Genomic DNA, 27,812 nt, shown 5'->3' on the forward strand with positions numbered 1-27,812 from the left:
TGGAGGGTAAAATGAGATATGGATAATATTAGTACGAAAAAGTAACAAGTGTTACATGAGGGACTTTGGAAAAGCAGTTTTAAGCACACCAGAAAGCACCACATACTGAAGAATTTTATTAGGGTATCCCAACATCTAGAAGTGCAAAATAAGTATCTTCAAACTGACTATATAACAAAGACGTCTTCATAGGACTCCCCAATTAATATTATCTCCAAAAAGCAATTATTACTAGACAGCAATATCTCAAACTAAATAAATTTAGCTGTTTACCAAACTGCTTCCTCCCTACCTAGGCAATCAAAGCTAAAGCTTCTCGAACTCATTTGACATGAACCATCCAATTAAAACGGTAGAGGGTCAGGAATTTGTATTGCTGCTTTTACTTTTGTCTGCATCCTGACGCACAAATTGCCCTCGCATGCGTGGCCTCTGTTCTGCGAGTCTCTTTCTACTCTGGTACCGGACCTAAAATGAATGGAAAGAAAATTCAGATAAGTTTTGCTCCTCAGCCATCTATTGACAGTTCGATAGCTGTAAACCCAACAAAAGCTAAATTTTGTGAATCAAAGTTTGAACTGCAAAGAACTCTTGATTTTACTGATGAGATGTAGTAGGCAAAGTTGCATCATTGACTTCATGTGCAAGTTACTGTATGCAAAAATATACTATAATAAAAAGGAAAAAGGAAAAAGAAAAAGACAAGGGAATTGGGTATGCTGAACGGCATAAAAAGAAGGTTTAAGTGGGATTTCAACAAACTACAGAATTATGATGCAGCAAAAAAGGGTTGAAAATGTCAAATCTTTTTGTTATTAAGCATAAGAAGGATTTAACTACTCAATTTGAGCACATAATATGCAGAAAATTTGCAATTCAAAATTCAAGAAAGCTAAAATATCAAATTTCAAATTCACCAACTAAAACAACCTAATAAAACTTCAAATATCAAATTCATACTAAACCTAGACAACTTATTATACTAAAAACTACTGTAGTAACTAAAATAAATTTCATCAGTACTGCAATTATAACAATTACCTTCTTCTCAAAGCACCTCTCCTTCCTCTTTTGCCGAAATTTAATCAAGGCAGCCTCTCTTTGAGCCGAGTGATCACCACTTATGCTTGCACTTCCACTCCAACTGCCAATTTCACATTTTTCACCAGTTTCATTTTCAGCAGCCAAATTTGTTCCTTCAGCAACTACAGCAGTGCTGCTCCCATTTTGGCCACTGCTTCCATTTTGCCCATTGCTTCCATTGTTACTTCCTGATGCACTTCCATAATTAGCAGCATTTCCTTCAACAGGAGCACCTACCATGTCAGATGTTCCGCAATCTGGAGCAGCTTCAACAGCGTTTCGCAAAGACGAAGCACCAGTGTTAAGCAGTAGTTGTTGCTGCTGCAAGTTAAGCACATGGTGGTGATGGTGATGGTAATGATGATGGTGGTGCTGAACTTGGAACTTCTGGTGCATCGCTCTTGCTTGGCCCAGGGCTGCTTTTGCAGTATCTTGTGTTCCTGGAACCATAGGTTGAAGAGAAGAATTATGTCCATGTTGCACTGGTTGAAATGCAGAACAGGAATGGGCATTGACTGCAAGTTTGTTTATTGGCTTGTCAGTTAATGAGTCTTGTTTGATGAAGAAATTATTTGTCGAGGAGCCCATGTCATTGTTGTTATTACTTCCATTTGAGCGCTGATTAGGAGTACTGCTTGACTTGGATCGCAAGTTATGAATTGATTCTGCTTTTGCAACTTCTGAACTATTATTAACTGGTGAACAGCTGCCCACGTTTCCAGTTGGAGACTGATTAGCAGTTGAAGCAGCATTATACCTGCATGTGATGGCAATCAATTAGCAACTGTAGCTTCTTTAGTCAGGTTGTTGAGTTTTAGTGAAAGTTGAATCACATGCCTAGAGAACGCTGACAGATCTGAATGCCTGAGTATATTGCGCTCTTGCACACCAATCCCATTCTCTTCAACATCTCGAAGTTGCTTCAAACTAAGTTCAAGTGGAGGCATGTCTTTACTGTCATAGGTGGCAATTTCTTTGATGTTTGTGAACTTGGAAGGATCATTTGCAACTTCATTGGCCATACTTTCTACTTGAGGCGTACATGCATTGGTTATGTCACCCATATAACCAACATCCTTGTCCTTCAGGTCATCTTCCCGTGTTTCCTTGTTCAGCTTTAGGTTTCTACCCATTTTCTCATTATCCTTAGGATCTAACTCCAAATGTTTGTCCTTCATCGAAGCTGCTAAACCATCCATAACTTTACCAGATAGGCCTTCAAGCTCTGAAACATTAATGACGCCCATGTTCAAATCTTTATCCGTTCTAGCATTTCCTGAGATGTAAACCACATCATGAATATAACAGATTATATAATAACACAATCAAAAAAGTAAACAGCATAAAAAAGAATATGATCTAAGATGTTTTGTTATACATTGGGGCTTGGAAGAGCCACCTACCCAGTTCATCCTTCTCATTGAGGAATTCTCTGGTGGCACTTGCAGGCACCCAGGTAGCACTAAGTGCTTCTGGCCTTGAATGGATAACCTGGGCACAAGTGCTATCAGGGGGATCTGTCAATTCATTCCATGGTGACATAGGTCGGGGGCTGTCGACTTCAACGGCCCTTTTGGACCATGAACTCTGCCAAAAAAGAAATAAGAAGATGATTTATAATAGAAGAATGTTACTGCAATCCCTTATCTGCATACCTAGTGTAAGAATATGGATCAAGATGTTGGAGTTTATGATTCCTGAGTTTGCTACAACTTAAGACACAAATCCATAGACATGAGCTAGCTATTCAGTTTCTGCTGCCTACAAGTATGCAATATGTACTATCCTGTTCATGGAATGTGGGTATCTAAATTTGGGTGGGCAAAAACATGTTGAGTGAATGAATGGTTCATGATCCATGCTGAACGTTCACTTGAGTCAAGACTCAAGATAAGTGGGTCCTTCGGTATAAACAATGGGTCATGATAACCAACCCACCCGAGTGAACATCATTATAAAGAGAGTGTGGGTGAAGAGAGAGAAACACCCACAAAACCAAATCAAAAGCTTTTTTTGTTTATAGAGAGTGCACATGAACACTTAGAGACAAAAGTATTCCTAACTAACCAAGTAGATATTATTTCTGTTTTTTACAGTGTTTTCTTATGAATCAATTTGGGTTATATTAGCTGCCCAAATTGACCCAAACTTTTGAGGCAGTTCTAGTTGTCCCAAATTGAATCATCCATGAATATGTTCCTAATTCAACCTGCATGACTTTGGGGATAGTTTCAGCCTTTTATAGTCAAGTTTTAAATGGAGAGAGGGGATGGGAGTCTAAGCAAATCCAAAACAAAAATAATGGTACTGCAATTACTCAAACTAGATGGGAGGTAACTGTCAAATATCCTACAGGTTTTCACACAGCAAAAAGGGAATCTCAGAGACCATGAACCAGCTTGATTTGGATTATTCTGTATGAGTCCAGCAACTTTTTTCTGATTTAATCAGTTTCATTAATCACAATCACTATTGGTCTGAGCTATTATCTCAATACAACTGATTAATTTGATGAACTATTTATGATCACTCTTCTATAGAATCAGAAACAGTTAACATAATACAAAATAATCATGTCAGAGATTTCAGTAACTATGTCAGCATAATTGGCTGACCATATCATTCTATAAGGCTATTAACGTATTACGACATATCCCAGGAAAAATAATAATTAGGGCAATCATGTGTGTTTATGTGTGTATAGTTTTTAGTGTATAGTTTTTACCTACTACATGGTTGTAATAGGTTGGCATTGTACACACATTTTGATTCACTAAAATACCCCTGCCATCTCATTAAAATGGGGGCTTTTTGGTCTTTCACCTAAATTCCCCAATTTTCATCCATATGATTCCCAGATCCCCACCATCATCTCTGGTCTAACCAAGTGTTCTCCGCCACTTTCTGATCTAAAGTTCTTTATTTCCCACCACTTCTCTGTCTGGTTAACAGATAGATTAAGGAGCATAAAAGTTACTTATTTACAAAACAACGCAAAGAATAGATCCGTACTTATTTTCTCTTTTCCAGGGATAAAAAAATAAATCAAAATTTCCCAAAGATAGAATAACTTCCAAGTAAAGGGCAGCCCGGTGCACTAAAGCTCCCGAAGTGAGGGGGATCCGGGAAGGGCTGGATCACAAGAATTTATTGTACGCAACCTTACCCAGCATTTCTACAGGAGGCTGTTTCCACAGCTCAAACCCATGACTTCCTGGTCACATAGCCGTAACTTTACCCATTAAGCCAAGGTTCCCTCCTTCATAGAATAACTTCTAAGTAACCGATATAAATCAACTTGAAAGCATTTTAATGTTTTGATTGGTGTCGGCTCATTCCTAACCTGAAATTGACTGGGTTATTCCAACTAGTATCGGTTTGTAGCTAACCTGGGTAAATAAGTTCTAATTAACCTGGGTTTGTTGACCTAAAATTATCCAATCTTGATTGTTGTCTGGCTAGTTGCGCATGATGGGAGAGAAAGGAGTTTCAGGGCTTTTGGAAAAAGTCAGAAGTGACCTTCTGAATGATGACAACAGAAGAGTTGCATTACAACTTGTTCTCTTCTCCATTTTTTGTACTTGAGAATAAAATGACAACTTTTACCTAATAATTTATCAAAGGGGTAGAGAATTAAGAGGGGTAGTCAGTTATCTATCACAGTTGTTAACAGATAGCTTAAAAGCACTTCAACATATGAATGTTTGTGGGTACAAGAGAAAATTCAATTTGAAAATCTCTGAATGGAGAAGGGGGTGAAGCAGTGTGGCAATGAGAGGAACAAATTATTGCGAAAACATGGTCGGTGGGATTGTGCAGAAGCAATATATACCAAGGAGAAGGATAGTTGGAGCCACTATTTGTCTAATACAACAGATATATGTATTGGTCATGCCTTCAAGACAACCAGAAATTTGTGAAAACCACCATACTTCAACAAAATGTCTGACACCTAAAATATTAACTTCCATTTACTTGGATTATTCAAGCCCATCAACTTCAGATACTAACTAGAAAGAAGAAGAAACTGTGGTATTAACTTCCGTCTACTTGGATTATTCAAGCCCATCAACTTCAGATACTAACTAGAAAGAAGAAGAAACTGTGGTATCCCCTTCGCTTAAATAAACAGATAACTGCACAGGGACATACTGGACAGTTGCTAAAACATAAGAGACCACCCAAACTTTAGCCGTGAAGAAAGAATACCTGAGTGCCACTTCCATTGTCGCTTCCGTCCCTGTCGTCTAGATCAAAGCTCCCATTCTCAGCTTCATCATTGCTATCAGTGTTGTTTCCCGACATTTCAACACTTTTAGATTTTGCCGACTTTTGAGTTTGTATACCACTTTCACTTCCGCTTCCGCTTGACTGAGGAAAGGATGAGAAATCAAAGAAAAATGGGTCACTCGATATGCAGTTCGTTCTAATGTCTTTCTAAGACAACATGAAGAACAGAGGTCTAAAAGAATGACGTGTTAAAATTCCAGTTTCAAATGGAGTCAAATAAGGTGCTTCCAAACCAAGAATCACTGTTGGAGGTTTAAGAGGGCAATCCCAAAACTTCCAGTTACAAATGAAGATGGCTGCATAAACTTACACTATGGCATTTCCTCCAAACATGCTGCCACAGATTTTTAAGCTCATTCTTTCGAATAGGCTTCACTAAAAAGTCAACTGCGCCCTTTGACAAACACTTAAAGACTATACCCATAGAGTCATTAGCAGACATCACTGCACACAAAACTCATCAGGTGGAGCAGTTAAAAGTATCATATCATCAAGATATTAAGCAAAATTTAGAAGATGAATAAGCAAAATAAATTACGTAGGAAAGATACTTACTAATCACCGGAACATTCTTGAGAATTTTGTGGTTCATAATCTTTGACAAAAGACCAACGCCAGACAAATACGGCATGGCCACCTCCGTTAGAACAAGATCAACATGGTTAGTTAGATCTTCTAGAATCCTCCACGCTTCAAGGGCATATCCCACAGCTATAACTGCCAATATTTCATAGTAATACGTTTGATAAGAAAATAAAAAAGACAGAGGACGGATCAAGAGAATCAAAATTCAGCAAGTCTTGGTTCAGTCTCAAACAATTGAGTTCTGAAAAATCTTAAGTGATATCCACGTTCCCGCGAAAAGAAATAGAGTCTCAGAACAAGAATTTTTCCCTTTATCTAGTACATATCCTCTTATGCATATTTACCTGCTTCAGTTCATAAGCAGCCAACTTACCCAGCAAGTAAAGAAAACATTTAAGTAATGGAAGCAAATGATTTGGGGCACCCTTTTGCAGAATCAAGTAATAACATGCACTAAAGAAGCATAAAAGAGATGCATAAACTTTTCTTAGGCTTCTTGACAGTGGAGCTGGAAGTATTTGTTATGAAGTAAAAGAGCTGTAAGTATATATAGATTAGCTGTAGGTTGCGGTATGAAATTACTCCATCCAGATTCTTTGACTAGCGGGAGTTGGAGGACAAGTATCATAATTATCACGATAGCATCTACTGAGGAAAGAAAACCTTCATATTATGATGCATACAACAATTACTACTGCCTTAATCTCAAACAAGTTGGGTTTGGATATATGAATCCTCATACATCATGTTGCTCCGTTTACGCTAATCTCATAGTAATATTATACACAATAAAAATATTAGAAGTTCACCATATTTTCCATTGGCATATAATCATTGATACTAAGAGTCGGAAGTTCCTACCTTCATTACGATTTTGCCCTTGTTATAAATCAAAATGTTATAAGACATCTAATTAATTAAACATTAAATAGTAATACTTTAATTACCCGAAGGTTGAATTACACATTCAGAAGCAGTAGTGCATTTTGGACTGCATTGAATCAAACCCTGATTAAACATCTAATTTAATAATATTATTTAAATTACATAAAAGGTGAGTAAATAAAAGGTTCAGCAGCCATATGTAATGCTCCATATTCACTTTTTCCTAAACGTGTACAGTCTATTTTCATCATTGTAAATTAATTACCTATGTCCTTATTTTAATGCTCCACATTTACTCCTCCCTAAACGTGAGCAGTTTATTATCATCATTGTAAATTAAAAATACCTGCATTTTTGAATTCCTTATTAATAGCAATGTGAATCACCGTAGTTATTACTAATTATTCCTATTTTCCATCTTCCCATGTATTAACTTTTCCCCACAACGTTTTCTCATTCTTCACTGCTCTATATAAATGTCCACAATAGGATGTCTAATGTCTTTGTCCCATTTTCCTAATTGTCTTCTTTCTGCCTCAAACACTGTTGCCAGGTATGTATATCACTGTTATTATTTTGATACTTTTGTTTTCTACTCTTTATCATGCTACTATATTATTATGTGTCAATTTAGCTACCAAGCTTTCTCAGGTAGTACATTGACAAGTGAAGCTTACTCTTGACAAGTTTAGTGTTCCTGAAGTTATTTCCCCATCTATTTCCCAAGTTATTATTATCTTAAGAATTTCTAATATGTTTTTGTCATATTGAAGCAGACTACTCTAACAAGGATTTATCACATCTACGTCTTTATCATCTTAAATTTGATCTTTCTATAGCAATTGTTCGGTTAGTGTTTCTTATTGACAGTAACACTCTCATGAGATGATTTAAGCATTTCCCTCGAGTTCTGTGGCAAAACAACGCAACTATAAAGATCAGAACTTTGCAGCTTTCATGCACTGTCTCTAGTTGTTCACTTGATTTGTTGGCATATTTTGGTCTTGATTTGCTTGCCATCTTTAGCCTTTAAAAGATTAATTCTCTAACTGAGACTTTTGGCTCAGAAATTGTTTTTGTTGTAATGGTACTTGCATGCACATCTGCCAAAAAGTAATTCCTTTCATTTCTGTAAATTTTGTTCGATCCAAAATTACATTTACTATATGTTAGCTCATTTTCGATTTCGGTTTAATTAGTGTTTTAATATTTTCAACAGGTTTCTTGCTTACTGCATCACAAAATGGTAATGTGATATTTAAACTATTGTCAGTTGAAGTTACTCACTTTTTAAATCAGAACACGACAATTAGTATATGTTTGGCACATTATTTTGGATTTTGCTCTTGTATGACAACTATGTATAGTATTTGGTCATTCATCTTTTGAAGGGTATATATTAGATAGGGAAAAACTGATCTTCATCAAAACAATAGATAGGGAAAAGTGCTTCTACATTACAAATATATATTGTGTTAGCATCTACCTCCTAGCAACTACAGGAATACAATGGTGAGGGAAGAAGATCTAGGAAACCAATGCATACCTATTAGCACGGGAAAGAAACATGTAATAAAATGGGTGATTGAAGTGTTAAGTCATTCAACAAGGCTTAACAAAGGAGTACAAAAATGAAAACGTCGAGGGTACTCGCTGACAACTAATATTCATTGATGAAGAGGTAACATTATTTTGATTGTGTATGAGATATCTGAATTATTTGCATTTAGGTACTCCAATCCTATCTATATCACCCCTACTTCACTCTTGTTATGCTGACTAAATCTTTTAAAATTTCTTTATCTCAAAAAAAAAATCTTTTAAAATTTCTTATAAGGCTAAATTTGTATTCAGTTTTATTTCTTCTTATTCTCTAGTGTGTTTCTCCACAGTTCAAGGATTCGATTGACACCTTGCCTGCATCAACAAATAGCATGTACTATGGGATCTCATTGTAATATGTAAGTAGGGTTAGGCATAGAGCAGAGTCAGCTCGGGGCTCGGCTCGGTTAAAGTTCGATCAAAGCTCAAGCCTGGTTAAAGTTGGATCAAAGCTCGGGCTCGGTTGACTCGCTTTGGTCTTGTAATAATTACTTTAAATCTTAAAGTTATCCGTTAATCTTAATTAATTTAGAAAAATGCCAATTTAATAATTAATTATTATTATCATTAATTATAATTTTGTACTTGTTTAATTAATTCAATGCAATTTTTTTTATTATATTGTTAGGGAAAATGTCCTAAAACACTTGAACTATATCCAAATTTGTTTCAACTTCTTTGTTTAGTTAAGGAAAAATAAGAGGATTTTTATCTGTTGATTCTTTACATTAATCTTTTTCCTTTCTTTTATCATTTAAATGTTTTTTGTCCTTTCAATTTCAATTTCAATGACTTGCCTCTTCCATTTTAGTTTTTTTTTCTGTTAGTTTTTCTATCTCAGGCCTGTGATTCTATTATTTTTCTAAAATTCTAACTTCTTCTCGTTCTCCTCTCAATCCACTTTTTTTGTTTGATTCATTTAAAACAAAACCGTTTTTACAATTTGTTTCAACTTCTTTGTTTTGTTAAGGAAAAATAATAGGATTTCTATGTGTTGATTCTTTACATTAATCTTTCCAATTTATGCTGATTTTACAAATTATTTCTTCACATTAATCTTTCAAATTAAGTTTACAAAACCTTCTCCTCTGTCTCAAATTTTAAAAATTTAGTGCTGCCAAGTTAGCTATATTCCATGGATATTGGATAGAAAATTGATAGTAATTGTAAGAAGATAGCTGCTTTAGTTTTCCTCAAAATTTTCGCAAGAAAATTTTTCGCGGAGTAACTAAAAAGTGGATTCTTTTTCTTGTATTTTTATCTTGGTGAAGGGATTGCTTTGCTGCTTCATGGAAAACAAAAATAGTTAGTGATGATTATTATGAGGTTACTTTCTTGGAGAAGTAATTTGCTTTAAATGTAGAGGGATTGCAGCTTAAATTTTCTTTTTGTAGGTGGTCATGGTTTATAGTTTATCAGTGAAGGAGGATTAAGTAGTTTGAAGAAAAAATTGTGGTGACGGTTGTTGAACAGGGTATGATGTGGAGGGGAATACGCGTAAAAATTGGTATTATAAAAACAAAAAGGAAACAAAACCTTCGTTGGTGCCGAAAATATTTCCAACAAGGTTCTTCACAAGTTATGTAGTTTTGAGGTGTTCAATGGACGGAAAAAAAAGAAGAGAGAAACTGATGAGAATACGAAACTAGAAAATAATTGTAAAACTAAAAGTTTTAATTTTTTTTCTTTTTAAATGCTCTTTAGGAGAGTAAATGCACTATATTTGCCAAGTGACATTTTAAGGGTGTATTAATTCTACTTGACCCCCACAAAGTAACACAATGTGTTATAGAATTTCTAGGCATTTTCCCATATTGTTACTTAAGATACTTTATGGGTGTTACGAAATGTAATTAATATCATAAATTTTAAAATTCAAAAATCAAAGAAATATAACATTGTATAGTTTTTTTTTTGAATTTGTTGTTGCATTATTTTTTTTATATTTTTTTTGCCTGAAAGTTCTATTCTAGGTTCAGTATTAAATTAACGTCATTTAAATTGAGTTCTAAATTAGACTAACATTGTCTATAATTAAATCAAGTTAAATAAAATTACCAATTTAACTAGTAATGATTATGTTTTTCAACTAGATTTATCATAAATTTAATTTTCTAATGAACTAGCATTGCACAACTACATCTTATGAAGCCGGCTCGGCTCAATACGGTAAAAAACCTCGGTTGAGCTCGACTCGATTGGGTTTGGCTCGACATTCGGGCCTATATGTAAGTGAGCTCATTCATAATTAGGGTTACCAAGTACGATCCCCATGTCAATCCCAGGTGTAAACACGCATTTGTATCTCTTGCTATTGTTCTCACACTAATGGCGGCTCCATCATATATATCCTTTACGGATTTATATATTTAATATGAATTTCATTCTTCCCCACCACCTATCAAACGACTTTTATTGGTACAATATCATATGTTATATCTCTAAGTCAATTACCACCATGTAAACATATTTTTTCCTCTAGTGATAAATCTCTATCAATTTCCTTAGCAAGAATACAACCTACATTGTAGATCTACCGGGTATAAACCCATCCTCACTATTTGTTACTGTTGTACTGTCTGTAAGTCTACGCTCTATCACTCTTTCCTAAAGCTTCATATTATGTCAAAAGTATCTCTTTCAAGGAGAACATTAGGTACAAAGTAAACATTGAATTTTTTTGACTCTGCCAAAAACATTATATACAAGGAGATAAAACCCTTGAAGTCTCTAGCATTGTTGTGCCTAAATGCATTATATTGCAATGGATGTGCCGACATCACAATATATTGATACTTATGTACGCCTTAAGATAATTGCTTGATAAATGATGAACTTACAAAGAACGAGGCAACTCAAGCAAACTTAATGTTATTCATCTCATCTCGGCAAATAACCCAATTGTGGAGGATGCAAGAGGTCCAACAAGGCCTTCTATTCTAAAAAAATTACTAATACTAAGAGGGTGTTTGGCCATGAAAAAAAATTCACTCTACTTGGAATTTTTTGAGTTGGATTGGATTGGAAGTGAGGCTCGACACTTGATCCATCCCCAAGAAAGATAGTTTCAAGTACCTTAGGTCTATAATCCACGAAAGTGGAAACATCGATGATGATATCACACATTGTATTGATGTGGCGTGGATGAAGTGTAGACTTGCATCCAGAGTCTTGTGTGATAAAAAAGATACCATTAGAACTTAAAAGGTAAGTTGTAAAAAGTGGTGGTTAGATCGACTTTGTTGTATGGGGCGGAGTGCTAGTCAGCCAAGAACTCACATGTTCAAAAGATGCATGTCACAAAAATGAGGATGTTGAAATGGATGTATAGGCATATAACGAGCGATAAAATTAAGAGTTGAGGATATTCGGGATAAGGTGGGAGTGACCTCTATGGTGGACAAGACGAGGTAAGCTAGATTAAGATGATTTGGACATATAAAGAGGAAATGCGCAGATGCCCCAGTGAGGATGTGCAAGATGTTGGTTATAGTAGGTATGAGAAGAGGTAGAGGTAGACCAAAGAAGTATTGGAGAGAGGTGATTAAACAGGACATAGCTCAACTTCAGGTTACCAAGATTATGACCATAGATAGGAGGGTGTGGAGAACGCGTATAAGGGTAGAAGGTTTGTAGGTAGTGGAGTGTTGTCTTACTGTTTAGGCGTGTTGTACTAGCTATAACACTGTAGTTCTTGCTTTTGACATCTATCATAGTTTGTTGTGTATTGTGTTTTGATTGTCACACTATTTTGATGATCTTATCTTTCTTACAAGATTTACATTGCTTCCCGTGTGAGTTGCTATGTTTTTCCTTACTGTTTTCTTACTCTTTTGTCCTTGAACTGGATACGCTTAAGTCGAGGGTCTCTCGAAAACAACCCTACCTCCACGAGGTAGTGATAAGGTATATGACCATTCTACCCTCCCTAAACCCTACTTATGGGATTCCACTGAGTATGTTGTTCTTGGATTGGAGTTGTCTTTGACTATACTTTTTGCAATAAATATTTAGAATTTGAATGTACATTTTTAAAACATATGACACATGACTTAAAAATGAAATATAATTTAAATGGAGTTACTTTATAAGAATAAAAATCTAGGGTAAATATGAAAACAAAGTGAAAAATAGGGTTTTGGTTTTTTTATCCAAATTCCAAATACAACTTCAAATTGTGTTTAAATTTTTTCTGGTCAAACATTGATTTTCAAATAAAGTGAAAAAAGAAAAACTAGAAAAAAATGAAAATTCTCATGGCCAAACGGGTCCAAGTCTTACAAGAGCTACGGACCAAGAAAATATATTAGAAGACTTTTGGAAAGCATTAGGAAAAAGTTTTTTTGTGTTAGCTAGGTAGGTCTTGCCTCTAAATTGAGACTTATTTTGAGTTATAACCTACATGCATGCACATGATGCTATTAAAGTGGGTATGCATTCAGTTTAGTCTTTTTCATCATGCTTATTCAAGAATTAACTATTATTTATTTTCGAGAGTGAGTTCACATGCCTTATGCCATTGATGTTTTATATGGTTTGCTTGGATGTTTCAATGAAGAGCAAGGGATCATAGTAAGACTTTCTGGTTGGACTCTATAATCATTCCACTTCACCAGCCATAGGACACTTCAAGATAGATTCATAATAATGGGAATCACATCTATGAGAATATCTGCCAATGCATCTACAGCTAGTGTTTTCAATGATGGAAATGGTCATCAAGCTACCAATGCTAGTCAAGACCAATTGTTTAGCCGATCTACGCTTGCTCAAAGACTTGCAAACATTCGACTCAAAACTACTATTGTACTCTACTACTGTACTTTATGCAATTTTGTTCTGATTATGTCATAATTTGATATTTTGTTGCTTTAATAGCCTAAATTTGTGTTGTTTAGGTTGTTAGTAGCCATTGGTACAAAGGGTATGATTTTCAGACATATATGCCAAAATCACATGAATTGAACTAGATCTAACGTGAGGCAGACCAGCTAAAGATATGAACAAATTGGACAACAGAAAGAAAAATTTACATCACGCTGTAAAAAGTGAAACACGGCTCATTGCATTGAGACAAATCTGCCACTCTAGTTCCGTGTGACATGCTAGGAAAACAGGAAGGCTCAAGGTGCTGTGGCAAAAAGGCTAAAGACTAGATATTTTAATTCACTTGCACATTAGCACACCACACTGCTATTCGTTATTGTGAAACATTTTCGGGGAAACTTCGACTTTGTCTATGCCTTAAGAAGAATCTAAAGCCACTTAGGGCCTTTGGGGGGATTATGGTCAAACATCTAGGAGCCATTTTAGGAGACTTTGGAGAGGAGAAACTTAAAAACCTTTAGGGAAAACTTGAAAATTTTGCATTATTGTGCTTAATTGAAGGTCCAATATGATTTGTGTTTGTTTATATGTGTGTGTGTTTTTATTTCGGGTAGTTCAGCTTCTTTGTTGCAACTCCTTGAATTTCTTTTTATAGCTTTGATACTTCGCCAAGAGTGTAATCTTTGAATGGGGCTTTTTTAGGTAGTATTTTGAGTTGAAATCAAGTGAATCATAAACCTATTAATAACCTTATGATACCATATATGAATTGCTATACTATTGAGGGAATTCTAACTCATGGTATTTTAAACTAAAACTAGTGTGAATACTACTTGTCTCTACGTCTCATTTTATTCAGCACATGACAGCTTAGTGGGACCGCTCATTTTATTCAGCACATGACAGCTTAGTGGGACACAATTGTATCAGAGATGAATTGTATATGATGTTGAAATGGTAGATTCATGTAAGTTGTGATCATCTGGTTGGCTTTACTGAGTTGAAGTTGGGTAAAGTCGATAAAACAAGACACGCGGGGCTCTGAATTGTGATGAATCTACAAAAAAATTATAATAAATGACTGAGGGGTCGTTTGGTAGAGTGTATAATAATAATGCAAAATATAGTGTATTAGTAATAGGGAAAAAGCATAAATTCCCCTGAAGTTGTACCGAAAAATCAGTTACACATTTAAACTATCATGGCAACCTATTACACACCTAAAAGTGAATTTGTTAACCCCCCGAACGCATAACACCACTCTCATAGTATGTGGTGTATTACACTCGCTGCCACGTCACCGCCACGTCAGAAATTAGAATTTTTTATATTCTTTTCTTTTCTTTTCTTTACTAATTAACTTTTCTTTTATTAACTATATTTTATACTAATTAACTCCTAATTAATTATTAACTACCCACCCGATTTTTTATATTCTTTTCTTTTCTTTCCTTTATTAATTAACTTTTTTTTATTAACTACAGTTTATACTAATTAACTCCTAATTAATTATTAACCACCCATCCGACCCCCTCCCCCAAACCCCAATCGTCTTCTCCACCAAAATGGGGAGAAGAATTCTTCTTCTTCTTAATAGGTTTTGAAAGAAAAAAAATCAAGATTCAAAATGAGAAGTAAATAGAGGTGGTGTAAAGAAGAAGAGGGTAGGTGGATGTGAAGAAGAAAGGACGTGGGGTGGGGTGATTTTATTTTTTTAATTTTTTTACTTTAATGGGTTTTGAAAGAAAAAAAATCAAGATTCAAAATGGGAGCAAATGAAGGTGGGTGTGAAGAAGAGGAGGGTAGGTGGGTGTGAAGAAGAAGAGGGTAGGTTGGTGTGAAGAAGAAAGAATGTGGGGGTAGGGTGATTTTGTTTTTCTAATTTTTTTTTTAATTTACAGAATTTCTAACGCGCTGCTTCTTTTTTTTTGGCCACATCAGTTGCAGGGGTAATAATTTCACTTTTAGGTAATTTAGGTGTGTAATAGGTCGCCATGATAGTTTAAATCTGTAACTGACTTTTCCGTACAACTTTAGGAGGAAATTTGTGCCTTTTCCCATTAGTAATACTTGCATTAGTAATGTTGGTATTAGTTATGCTGAGATTTTTCTTATGCAGTGTTTGATTTGGTGTATCAAATATAACATGCATTGCATAATTTTTTAAAAAAATATTTGCTTACTAAAATACCCTGCACAAATATGGTGGAAAGGATTTTGAAAGACAATTGTGTTTTTAATCATGCTAATGCATGCATTATTACTCATGCATAGAAATCCATGGTATTAGCAAATCATACCTCAATACACAATAGGCTGTATAACTAATGCAAGCATTATTGATACATAGGTTGAAAAAGTGCACCAAACAAAGTCCTACTAATATACAAAGCTAATACATGCATTATTTCTTCTAATACACTCTACCAAACGATCTACCAAACGATCCCTGAGAGAATAAGAGCTTATATGTGATGTTAGGCAATGCTCTTATGCTCGGTCAAGCACAATATTTTTTTGTGGACCAAGTATGCAACGCACAAGCAAAATATGAAAAAGCAAGATTTACTAACTAAAAGTTAAAAACATATAGGAGTAGAAGTTGTCTTCAATCTTTCTCTCTCTGCTTCCTTCGTTTCTATTTTATTCTTTAGCGTTAGGTTAGGGATAAAAGTTGTGTAATTGAATTTTTTTCTCATTTCATTCTCAATGGATTTTCAGGTTGGTAGAAGGAAACATGCAACAAGAGTGAGTATCGTATAACAAAAGAAGAGAAAACAGAGTTAGCTTTGATATCTCAACTGTCAGCACTCGAGTGAAAAGGCTAATCTTGATCTAGGTCAAGATAACAAAAGTAAATTCTAAATTATGACCCAGATGAGCCTTTAGGTTGAACCTACGGGAGATGAGACAAGATGAGAAGATGAAAATGGGAAAGCATTGATGACACAGGTGACGCTTAGCTAGCTAGGACTTGACTGTATCTTATGGTTTACTTTACGGTACGACCAACACGCATACACATGAGGCTATTAAAGTGAATGCTTATTCATGAACATTTTTTATATTTGTTTCCAATGAGTCAAAGGTCATTGGAGTGAAGTTAGTGTGTTTTAGGCAATTGATATCTTATAAGGTATGCTCAACAATCAAAAAAATAAATTATATGGTCTACTTGGGGTGTTCCATTGAGTTGGCCTAGTTCTCTGCTGAAGAACGAGTAAACATTCAAGATTGGGGACTTTTGGTGACACGAAAATGTTATATGTGTTTTATGCAATTTATCCTTGATACCACAATATCTATGGGGCCAACCTCTAGGGCCAACCTCAAACTAAATTGTTTTTATTTTTGTGCTTGGTGCAATTGGTATGACGGAAATGAGTGTCAACTATTAATCTGACATTTAAGTTAGACCATAGACAAAAGGGAAAATCTAATTATTTTAAATCGAGGAAACATACTAAGGTCATTCAAAGAGGTGGAAATCATCTATTTACCAATAAAAAGTACTCCTCTTTCTCCTTTTCTTTGAACTACTCCCTCTTTCCCGTTTTAGTCTCTTCATTTGACTAAACACAATTTTAAGAAAGACCGACTTTTGAAACTTGTGGTCTATGACAAGTCATAGGAATTTTTATGGCTATAAAAATCTCTTTAAAGGTAAATGAGAAGTTTACAGTTAATTTGTTTACATAAAGGTGTCATTCCTTTTGGGACTGACTAAAAAGGAAAGAGTTACATCAATTGAGAAAGGGGGAGTAACAACTAGGAGTCGATTCAGGCGTTCGACTTTATGGTACTTAAAATAAAGTGTCTCCAAGAGATATATTAAAGAATGGGGTTCACTAGGAGTCATGAAAATACTAGCATGTGAAGAAAATGATAATCAAGGTTTCAAGAAATTGAACATGCATTTGGGATATTCCAACAAGAAATTTAGATCAAGGAGACCATGAATTAAATTTTCCAATAAGTTAAAAAGGAATAGAGTGAGCGGATGTTGATAGTCCCTTGCCAAGGAGCAATCATTTAAGAGAACAAGCAATTTCAAAGGAGCGAATACAAGAAATATTGAAACACACTCCCAATTCAGATATTTCAACAAATTCAAGTATAAATTTTAGTGTAGTAGAACTAGAACACTCTGATATATGAGTCAAGGCTGGACATTTTAGTGAATGGGTGAAGGAAAGTGAAGTACAGTTTCCTTCTCTCTGGTATCATTGCTAGTTTGACACTGTTTTTGAATGCTGGACTGCACGTTGCTCACTACCTGACCACTAACATAGATATCACTCCCTTGCTTATTTTGTGTCCCCTGTTCCTTTAGCATGTCCTTCTTGACTTTTGTTTTCCTTATTTCTCTCTAAATCTGCTTGCTTAGGGACCCTTTATCCTGCTTCTGGGCTCCACTGTTCAAACTAATTGATTGTGCATCCTTTGTCTTCTGGACATGTTCTTCATTGTGCCTGATATCTTCATTTTGTTGCTTTGTCTTACCCCTCCTTGTGACAGTAGTGAAACCATCATCTGTTGCATCAATGACTTCTCCTTTATCAGACTCTTGTTTTTAATTGTCATCCCTGATTATTTTATTCTTTATTCTACAGTGCTTCACATTGTGTCCCTGCAATTCACAGTGTGTGCAGTAATCAGGAGCACCTTCATAGCCACTTGCCATCTTCAGTATCCTCCCACCTTTTAAACCAACCAAATATAGTTGAGTCTAGCTTTTAGGAGATCAATTTCAATCTTGATTCTGACTACATTTCCTCTATATTTTGAGTACGCAGTATGGTCCAATGCTACTGCATTTCCAATTGGTTCCACCGGTCTAGAGATAATATCCCATCTAAAAAAATGCTAAGGTAATTGATGTGCCAAAATCCAAACAAGGGCTATTGATGTTTCAATCTCAGGCTTAAAATTAGGGGACCACTTCAGAATGTTCATAGGAGCATCACCAATTTGGATGAGGTTTTCGAACATAATGTGATTGTAGTCCAACAGATTATTAAAGTCTAAATAGACATGTATATGATTGAAGTTCTTCCAAATGAAATTGAGTAACAAAAATTTTCTTTATCTCCTCCATGCTTGATTTACCTTTCCTACTATAGTTAATCTGCAATCCTTAGCCAGATCAACAAAATAGTTTTCTGCAGAAAGTAAACTGTCGACTTACCAAGGTTTGTCCCATAGGTGATTTTCACAGGTTAGATAGACTTAACCGCTTCATTAATGTTGGAGTCCCACATTGTTTGTGGGATGGCAAGTTGGCAGCATAGACTCCCTATATGATATTGGTCAATCCTCCCCTCATGAACTAGCTTTTGGAGTTTAGTTAGGACCAAGGTCCATATCTGCACATGGTATGAGAGTCGGGCTCATCTACTTGTTCTTTATGTTGCCCCCTCCTCCCCCCCCCCCCCCGTCATATATAATCCACGCTTCAAATGCCCAATCTTGGGCGTATTGGAGTCCCACATCGTTTATGGGATGGAAACATAGACTCCTTGTATGGTCTTGAGCAATCGTCACCTCTTGAGCTAGCTTTTGGGATTAAATAAAACCCAATGTCTATTTCTTTAACATGGTACCAGAGCCAGAGTGTCAGACCCATCCCAATTCATTAGTTTTTGAGATAAGGGTAATTGAACCATCCCAATTCATCATTTTCAATGTTGGCCCCCCATCTTATATTGTCCACACTCCAGATGTCCAATCCTAGGTGTGCTAGGGATGTTGGAGTCTCACATCATTTGTGGGATTGGAATATAGACTCCCTCATTATATGGTCTTGGACAATCCTCCCCTCATGAACTAGCTTTTGGGGTTGAGTAGGTCTAAGGTCCATATCTTCACAATTAAGATTGATATAATCGCTGTAACAAAGAAGGTTTGAAACTCCTAAGAAAGACGTTTTGTTAATTCCTTTGAGACCACTATTAGTCTAGTGGGTAGGTGATTGCTTCTGACCTGGTGCTTGCAATTGTTATTTCTAGGCTATTGATTTATTAGCACCCAACCAAGCTTGGATCTTGCTTAGTTCAAGCTTATTAAAGTTACTTGAAATCCTGAGGAAATGATTATTGTAGTTGTGTCTACGATTATTGGTCTAGCTTCTCTTGTCCACATGCTAAGCATTGTTTGCAAGATTCATTACCTTTCTGAGCCTATCGCTCTGTGATTGGTGTTACTACATCTTGTGATATTTGGAATTGTGGAGCTCCATCGTTGCAACAACCAACTAGTTCTTCTGGCGTCAAAATAGTAGTTTCAATAGTCGTGGGTGATAGTAGGTGGAATATAGCGTGAGGTGTCTAGTATTCATTAGGTGGGTCAGGTGTCATAGGTGGAGGTTCTTTGGTAGGTAACTGAATATGTCAATAGTCAGCATTTGGTAAGCAATGATGTCTACAGAGGAGGAGGAGCCTCTCAAACTAGAAATCAATGATCTTATGTTCAATTGTGTCCCAAGTTATATTTCAATTGTTCATATTATTTTTATGAAGTTGTCTCAGGCATCAAGAAGATGCAATCTATACAAAAGAGGTTATTGTTAGCTCCATTACATATGTCTATGCTAGAACAAGCAGCTAACAAAGTCCCGAAGGGACAGGGGGAAACAAAAATAAAATACTAAGTTAGTATTGTTAAAATGATAGCTCCAGATGACAAAAGAAAAACTAGTTGATGTGCAAGGAGCTAAAAAATTTAGAAACTAGTCTATTTCAATTGTTCAAGTTCTTTTTTACATCATATGCCTAGTATACTAGATTCTTCCCGTGTGGTACACTGCTTACCAATCTACTTCACCATAGTTTAAAACAGAGAACCATACTCATAGATAAGGCTTCAGTCTTTGACTGAAAATTCTGAACTTTTTGAAAAGAAAGGCAACGATGCGAGTGACACAACAGACTTTGTTATTCCCTTGAAGAAGATTGGTACTGTCTTGCCACCAGTGTTATCAAAGGCGAAAAGTGCAAAAAAAGCTCTAAGGTCTGTTGGGGCTTTAAGCGCAAAATGCAAATAATGCGAGGGCTTTAATGAAAAAAGGCTCAAAGGAACAAAACAATACAAATATATATGTTTAGTCCAAGACTAATAATTGTAAACATGAATGACAAATATATGACCAAAGAAATTGAAAAAAAAAACTATGATAAAGTGAAATATCAATTGTTTAGTGTCACCTCTTCAGAAGAGGCTCATTGGCAAGGAAAAATTTGCCTTAGAACCTTGATGATGACACTGAAGCGCACATAAAGCGAGGCAAAGCGCTCAGCACGTTTTGAGCCTCACTTTAGGGCTTAAGCGTGCTTAAAGAGCGCCTTTGACAACACTGCTTGCCACCCTATTACTTTCAATGGAATAAATATTCACAAAACACGGGTGGGGCGGCTATCAGTGTTATCAAAAGCAAAAAGCACAAAAAAACTCTAAGGTCTGTTGGAACTTTAAACGCAAGGCGCAAATAAAGTGTGGTCTTTAATGAAAAAAGGCACAAAAGAAAAAAAAATACAAATATATATGTTTAGTCTAAGACTAATAATTTATAAGCATAAATGACAAATATATGAACAAAGAAATTGAAAAATAATTACGATAAAGTGAAATATTAATCGTTTAGTGTAGTCTCTTCAGAAGAGGTTCATAGCCAAGGCAAAAACATGTCTTAGAACCTTGATGACGATATTGAAGTGCACATTAAGCGAGGTGAAGCGCTCAACACGTTTTGAGCCTTGCTTCAGGGCTTGAGCGCGCCTTTGATAACACTGGCGGCTATGTTTCATTCAAGGTTAGGATGGGAGGAGAGTAAGTTTTTAGGGCACAAGTAGTGCAAGGACAACACTTTGCGACTTACTATTCCAAACATTTTCAGAATTTCGTGCCAAAATGAAATTACAGCCAAAGGGCACAAAATGGAGAAGTTTTGGCGGATTTGAAGTACCAGAGGAACTTTCAAAATTATGAAAAGGTAGAATTCTAGAAGCTGACTGAATTGCTTTACGAACAAGGAACACCATAGGATAACCGTAATGTATGGAAGTGGGAGTGGGAACAATGGAGTGTTTTTTTAAGTCATATCATGGAAAACTCCTAGTAAGAGTGGAGGTTGCAACAAGAGGGTGATATTGACAGCCGAAAATTTAATAAGGATAAAGATTCACATTGGTTGGTGCTTCATGTGCAAGTGCTTAGGCGGAGACATTACAATCTCCCTCTTCATTGTTGGGTGGTCTCGAGATTATGTGGTAAATATGGGTTGATTTGTAATGTATTTGATGATGCCAATTTTCGTGGAAGAGTTAATGTTCAATTCAAATTGTGAAAGGTTAAAAAGAAGACATGGGATGAAATGTTGCTCCACTGTTATGTGGATTGTTTGGAGATAAAGAAATTGAAGCGTTTTTAAAAGCGTAGTGATGAACTTTGTATAATTGAGGAATAGCCTCTTATTACTTATTTCTTGTTGAAGCACTCACAAGGTTCCTTTATGTATAGCAAATCGGGTGTCGTTCGCACAAAATTATGTCTTTTGTAGGTTTTCTACTTTTTGAGAGAAAAGGCTTAAAATAGTCCCTCAACGTTAGGTTTAAACTCAAAGTCATCCTTGTTCTTTCACGTGGAGCACTAATAGTCCTTCATGTTTATAATATTAACACTTTTTGTCATCTCTTAAACTTTCATCTCTTTTTTTGACATCGGGAGGTTCATCACCTCAGATTTCAAGTGCATAGTACAAAATTTCTTTCCTTGCAACTTCATTTATCTACAATAAATTGGTATAGAACTTAGATGTAGGAAACATATAATAAATCTCTTAGCATTACCTTTATAAAAAAATAAAACCCTTTTCTTCATCGAGAAGACAAAATCTAGATATACATATAATCAACTTGAATAAGCCTAGCAACATTGTATTTCTATTTTATTTTTTATTTTTCCTCTCCTCATATTTTCAAGGGATGCCTTCTGCTAAACGATTATTATTAAAATAAAGACTCAAACAAGAAAAGAAAGTATTCTTTATTCATACAAATAGGTGAATCTGAAGTGACTCACAATTAGACGAGCACTAATACATCTATGAAATTGATTAAGATTAAAGGCTACTATAAGCTTGTTCACTATGCCAAATTTACATGTACGTCCCTACTCTGATCCATAAATGTTAGGCTAGACCTTGTCTTGTTACATCTCCTTTAATTTATTCATTCTCATGTACTGAGATTTGGAACTTGTTTTCTATCATACTTGCGGGGAGCATTAACTTTCGAAGCAAAAAATATAGAAAATAGTCTGAAAAGCAAAGGTAGGTTCTTGGTTTAGCTGCAATGATGTTTAGATTGAACAGAACAAAGGGCACTCTTCGTCTCATCTTCTCTCACATAGAGCTATTGATTCTACTAAGCAAAGAGGAAGATGACGGAACATTTCATACACTGAATTGAGGATAAAACCAATGTTAAAAAGAGATGGAAGTTTGGGGGAGGACCAAAAATGAACCAATATTGCAAATATGGGGGACTATTAGTCCTCCATGTGAAAGAATCAATGATGACTTTTGAGTCTCGGCCCAAAGATAAGGGACTATTTTGGGCTTTGCACCCAAACTTTTTAGCCAAATTCATTACTTTATCAAATATATATATATATATATATATATTGACACAGGACACATTCTCTTATAACTGTTACAAGTCAACCTAAAACAAATAGTAGCTTATTTTCCCAGACTTAACTTTGAAATACATTTCACATCACCTTGTGACTTGATCATTAGAAATCCAAAAAGCTAAGATACCATGTGATGCATGGAGTTGGACCAGAAAAAGAGTTTGTGACTTGATCATTAGAAACCCAAAAAACTAAGATAGCATGTGATGCATGGAGTTGGACCAGAGAAAGAGTTGCCAAATGGAAGAACAGAAAAGATCTTTGTACTGTTTTTTCTGAAATCGTAACAATAGGATCTCCCAAACACTACACTATTTGTTAAACCAAGACTATGCTCTACTGCATCCATGAGATAAATTTTTGGACTGGATTGACAAGGCAATATGGAAGTCTGATAAGACAAGAACCCAAATTTCCGGGACATCATTAAATGCATGAAGATGAATTAGTTGGATAGTTTCATATAAAGTTTCGCTATGGGAATGTGGTCAACACGCCCTCTATAAAGTTGAGCAGACAACTGGATAAGGACTGGGACTGAATACTAAACTATTCCTGTTGGCCGATTAGTTATAGTACAAATCATAATAAACTTACTATTCTCTCTCTTCTGATATTACAAGGAGTATGGCCTCCATACTATATTATTTGGGATCCAATCTGGCTGTGTTTTTTATTACTACTAGATATACCAGAACTCTTTTTGCCCTCCATAGGGAGGTCAAGTAAATTTTTACAGAAAGAAGTAAGATTTCTCAGTAACTCCATTTAGGAAATACTCCCAACTAGAAGCATCAGGAAAGGAAAACGAAGTATGATTTAGTTGCACTGCATGGTTGACTAAAGAATTGATGGATATTTTTTAGAAACGTGAACTTTCACATATCTTTAAAGCCAATAACTTCATAAGACATTGAACCCAAAACTAACAGCTGTAACATCATAGTTCAGCGCTAGAATGCCCAGAAATATGCAAGATCATTAACTGGAAAGCAATGAACCGACAAAATTCAGGTACGAAGCTAATATGAAATTGTATATTCATATACATGCATATTTAAGTGTATAAATGATATATGTATATGGAACACACCAAACACTTGGATGGAAGAAAAAGTTGCTGTGTTGAGTTACTCGCGAAATTTTTGAGGAAACAAGTAATAACAACAAACCTTCATAACTGCAGTTTCGCAGCAACGCACTGACAACATGACGAGTTGAATCATCATTTTCCACCAGCAGAACCTTGAGGGATCTAAGAGGAAGAAAACGCTCCCACCTAACCAAAGACCCTGGGGGCTGTTGCTGCTGTGTTTGTAGAACAGCCTGCATTTGTCCCAAATCCCTCTGTGTTTCATTCCCACCTTCAACATCCTCATTAATTCTTGATTCATCTTCTTGTGAAAGCCCCTGTCCATCACCAGTAATTCCATCCCTTACTCCATTCTGACCATCCTGTATGCTATGACGATTGAGTTCCACCAACCTTTTAGTTGGGGGACCATTTGAGTCCATCCGAACTCCCCTCATCAACCAGATTCAAAAAGTCCAATGATGAATAAGGCAGCGGATTGAGTTGGTGCGAAAACCTCTAATTTAGAAGAAAAATTGCACATACCGTTGTCTTCAAGTACCAACCTTTCAATGAAGCGGCTCTTGAATGAGTCCTAAACCAAAATTCATTCACGTCAACATTTTATTTATAAGCAAGTGATAATGAAACATAGATGGAAGCTCAGTACTCAAATATCCTACCGAAGTGTTATCTTACACACAATTTGCATGCATCTTAAACTACGTAAAAAAAACCTTATCTACGAAATGGAACCCCAAGAAAAACCTAGACCGAGTGTGCTCAACCTTATGCAGTATGCACTCAATTACTACCTCGACTCACCACTGACCAGGGGGCGGATGTAGCATACCGACAAAAGGTTAACCTGAAACCAGTACTTTCGCATAAATTTATGTGTAAGAATCCATGAAATTGTAACAAATAGTAGATAAAACCCCATACTTTTAAAGATATAATAGGTTCAATGCTAAGAGCCTAAATGTTGAATCCATAAAAACTTAAATCCTCTGCTCTCACAAGTTCCCCCACCCCAGCTTTAATTGATTTAGAAAACTTTCAATTTCTAGGCTTGAACTTGAGCCTAATCAAGAATCAAAAAGCTTCAATTTAAAATAAATAATTATTGATCACAAGATTTCATTAAATTTTGAAAGCAATGAATTATATTTCTACTGCATTGGACAGCATGAAATGAAATCAATTGAACAGCAACATAAAGCTTAACTGCCCCCTGGGTTGAAAATCCAGTGGTTCAGTTCCTATGGGAGTCGAACAATCAAGCTAAAATCCAGATCTTAAAAACAAAAACAACGTTTCACTATATATAAAATACTGCATCTCATCTTTAACATTCACTAATCCTCAATATACAAACTTTAGCTCATTTTCCATTGTTTTTGGAACAAATTATAAAGTTATTCTAACATCCAAAAGATCACAGAAACGAAGCCCCCACCCACCCAAAAAAAAGAGAGAGAGAGAGAGAGAGAGAACAAATGAAAATCAACAATTTTAAGAAAATAAATTACCTTACTGACTTGACTAATGAGAAAGAGAAGCTTATTGTGATACTGGCTGCTGCTACTACAAACGATTTGAAAACAAAAAATTGAAGTCCTCGGACAAATTTGTGTATAAATTCAAAATTAATTCTACTAATTCATCCCAGTTTTATAGGCTCATCTTCGTCGAAGTTGTTCTTGTATCTAGGGTTTGGTCTGTATGGGGGGGGGGGGGTATATAATTAATTTGAGCAAGGGGATTTTTACTGGTTGAGAAACGGCGATAGAAAGAAATTTAGAATACTCACGTCTTTAGCTAGAGAAGATACTACTAGTACACTATATTCCTGGTGACGTGACGGTGCAAGAGGCAAGGCGAGGTGCCACGTAGGATGACACGTAGGAGTTGATTTGATGACGTGGAGGTGAATCTAAATACGGGCGCTGAATTGTTTAGGGCGGATCTATTTGATTTCTCGGATCCGATAGAGAGAGGCACGTGGCGGCCTCCCTGATTAGCTTTATATTTGGGGGCAATAACTTAGTGGATGCGGATGAAATCGTTTTCCAAGAACTGGACCCCACGTTCGCTTTTCTTTTTTTAAAAAAACTGAAGATATGAAATGACCATTTTGTCTTTGTTTCTAATTGGATATGTCTTAGTCAGCAAAAAAAAATATCTAGGAGGTTTTGTGACGGTCCGTTGCATCCCATGCTATGATAGCATGAACAAATTTTTTGGTTTGGTTTTTCCTTTTTTTTTTGGCTAATTAGAAACAAGTATTGAAAACGCTTTGTGTCAATTATTAGTTTTGTTTTCAAATTATTGATAGTTTTAAAAATATTTTTTTACTTAATAAATTTAAATCCACCTCTAATTTTACAATATGAATAAAATATATCTTTAAATTCTCATCAAATTTAGGAGTGTTTTCAACATTTTTCTCGATTTTTTATTAAGATTTTCATACTCCTACAAGAGTATGAGACCATTTGTTATGTCATATGATAGATCGGGGTATATTTAAGTTCAAATAGTCAAGTAGATATGTGTTTTAAGGCTGACAATAGTTCGGAGACAAAATTAATAATTTGCGTCAAGTTTAGAAGTGTTTTCAATACTTTTCTCGGTCAAATACATAAATAGCCCCTTTAACTTGTCTTCATTTTTTTATTTTAGCACTCTATCTCAGCTTTATTCCATTGTAATTTTCTAATCCCATTTTTTATGTACCATTTTAAAACAAAATATTAATTTTATGATTTCTTTACTTTGATATATGATCTTCGACTGTAATTTTACATTTTAAAAATCAACGTTCTTCCATCAATTTTCGTAAAAAAAAATGACGCACGAATATTGACTTTAAAAAAAAAAACACAGCAATTTCTTTTTGAGAATTTCTTTGTATTTTCACACTTTTTATAATTTTGCGTGAAAAATAACCGTCGAAAATGCGCCAATTTTCTTTCTGAAAAAAATCAATGAAAACCCAATAAAGTATGTCAAGTTTTAGTATTTTTTTTAGTAGTGTTATGAGTCTTTTTTTTACTCATATTAGAGATGGGTTCTTTTACCCTATTGAGTTGAATTAAAAATTAGAAAGCTAGTATTTGAGTTAAATCTAGATAGTCTGGATATGAAGAAAAAAAATCTTGGTGTTGTTTAATTTAATTAATTGTTAAAGATAGAAACACACTTTCGTCGGTTATTTTTTACGCAAAAATACAGAAAAACTCTCAAGAAAATATTTTTTAAAAAAAAATTGATGTTCATCTGTCAATTTTTATTTTTTTTTATAAAAACTGACGGACGCACAACGATTTGTAAAATGCATAATTGCAGTTGAAGAACATATATAAAAATAAAGAAATCATAAAATTAGTATTTTGTGTTTAAATGGTATATAAAAAATGAAACAGGGTCAAATATATCCTTGTACTATTAGAAATAGTTTAAATATATGTCTTGTTATACTTTTCGTTCAAATATACCCTTTCCGTTATACTTTTGGTCTAAGTATACCTATCTCATTAAACTTTAACACAAATTTGTCCTTAATTTTATGGAAGAACACTCGAAAAATTTCAAAATTAAATAACTCATTCACAATTATAAATATTCAATTTCCTTAGGAATCTACCTTAAATTTTCAACAAATACATGGAATTCCTAAATACGAATTGAGTCTTTTTTTCTTAGAGATGACAATATGAATACGCAGAAAAAATTTCAAAAAAGTTACTCCTATCTCTAATTAATGCAGCTACAC

The 27,812-nt window shown here is 35.1% G+C and overlaps 1 protein-coding gene across 1 annotated transcript; it reads right to left on the reverse strand.

The window, feature by feature from the left end:
- On the reverse strand, window positions 1–25,832 carry LOC129885495 (two-component response regulator-like PRR37). Its single transcript, XM_055960171.1, has 9 exons — window positions 25,567–25,832; window positions 24,135–24,629; window positions 5,929–6,090; window positions 5,684–5,817; window positions 5,293–5,454; window positions 2,487–2,670; window positions 1,921–2,359; window positions 1,042–1,840; window positions 1–468 (listed from the first exon to the last, which is right to left on the reverse strand). The coding sequence occupies exons 2-9, from the start codon at window positions 24,490–24,492 to the stop codon at window positions 361–363; spliced, it is 2,346 nt and encodes a 781-aa protein (XP_055816146.1). The 5' UTR covers window positions 24,493–24,629; window positions 25,567–25,832; the 3' UTR covers window positions 1–360.
- Window positions 25,833–27,812: the final 1,980 nt, after the last annotated feature.

This window comes from Solanum dulcamara, chromosome 1 (assembly GCF_947179165.1).
Source record: "Solanum dulcamara chromosome 1, daSolDulc1.2, whole genome shotgun sequence".
NCBI lineage: Eukaryota > Viridiplantae > Streptophyta > Magnoliopsida > Solanales > Solanaceae > Solanum > Solanum dulcamara.

Bases quoted from the DNA above. Each gene is read 5' to 3' on its own strand.
- LOC129885495 (XM_055960171.1), bottom strand. From the start codon at position 24,492: ATGAGGGGAGTTCGGATGGACTCAAATGGTCCCCCAACTAAAAGGTTG. The intron at 2,671-5,292 runs GTATTCTTTCTT...CTTTTTTGGCAG, and splicing joins ACAATGGAAGTGGCACTCAG to AGTTCATGGTCCAAAAGGGC. The intron at 2,360-2,486 runs GTAGGTGGCTCT...TTTACATCTCAG, and splicing joins CAATGAGAAGGATGAACTGG to GAAATGCTAGAACGGATAAA.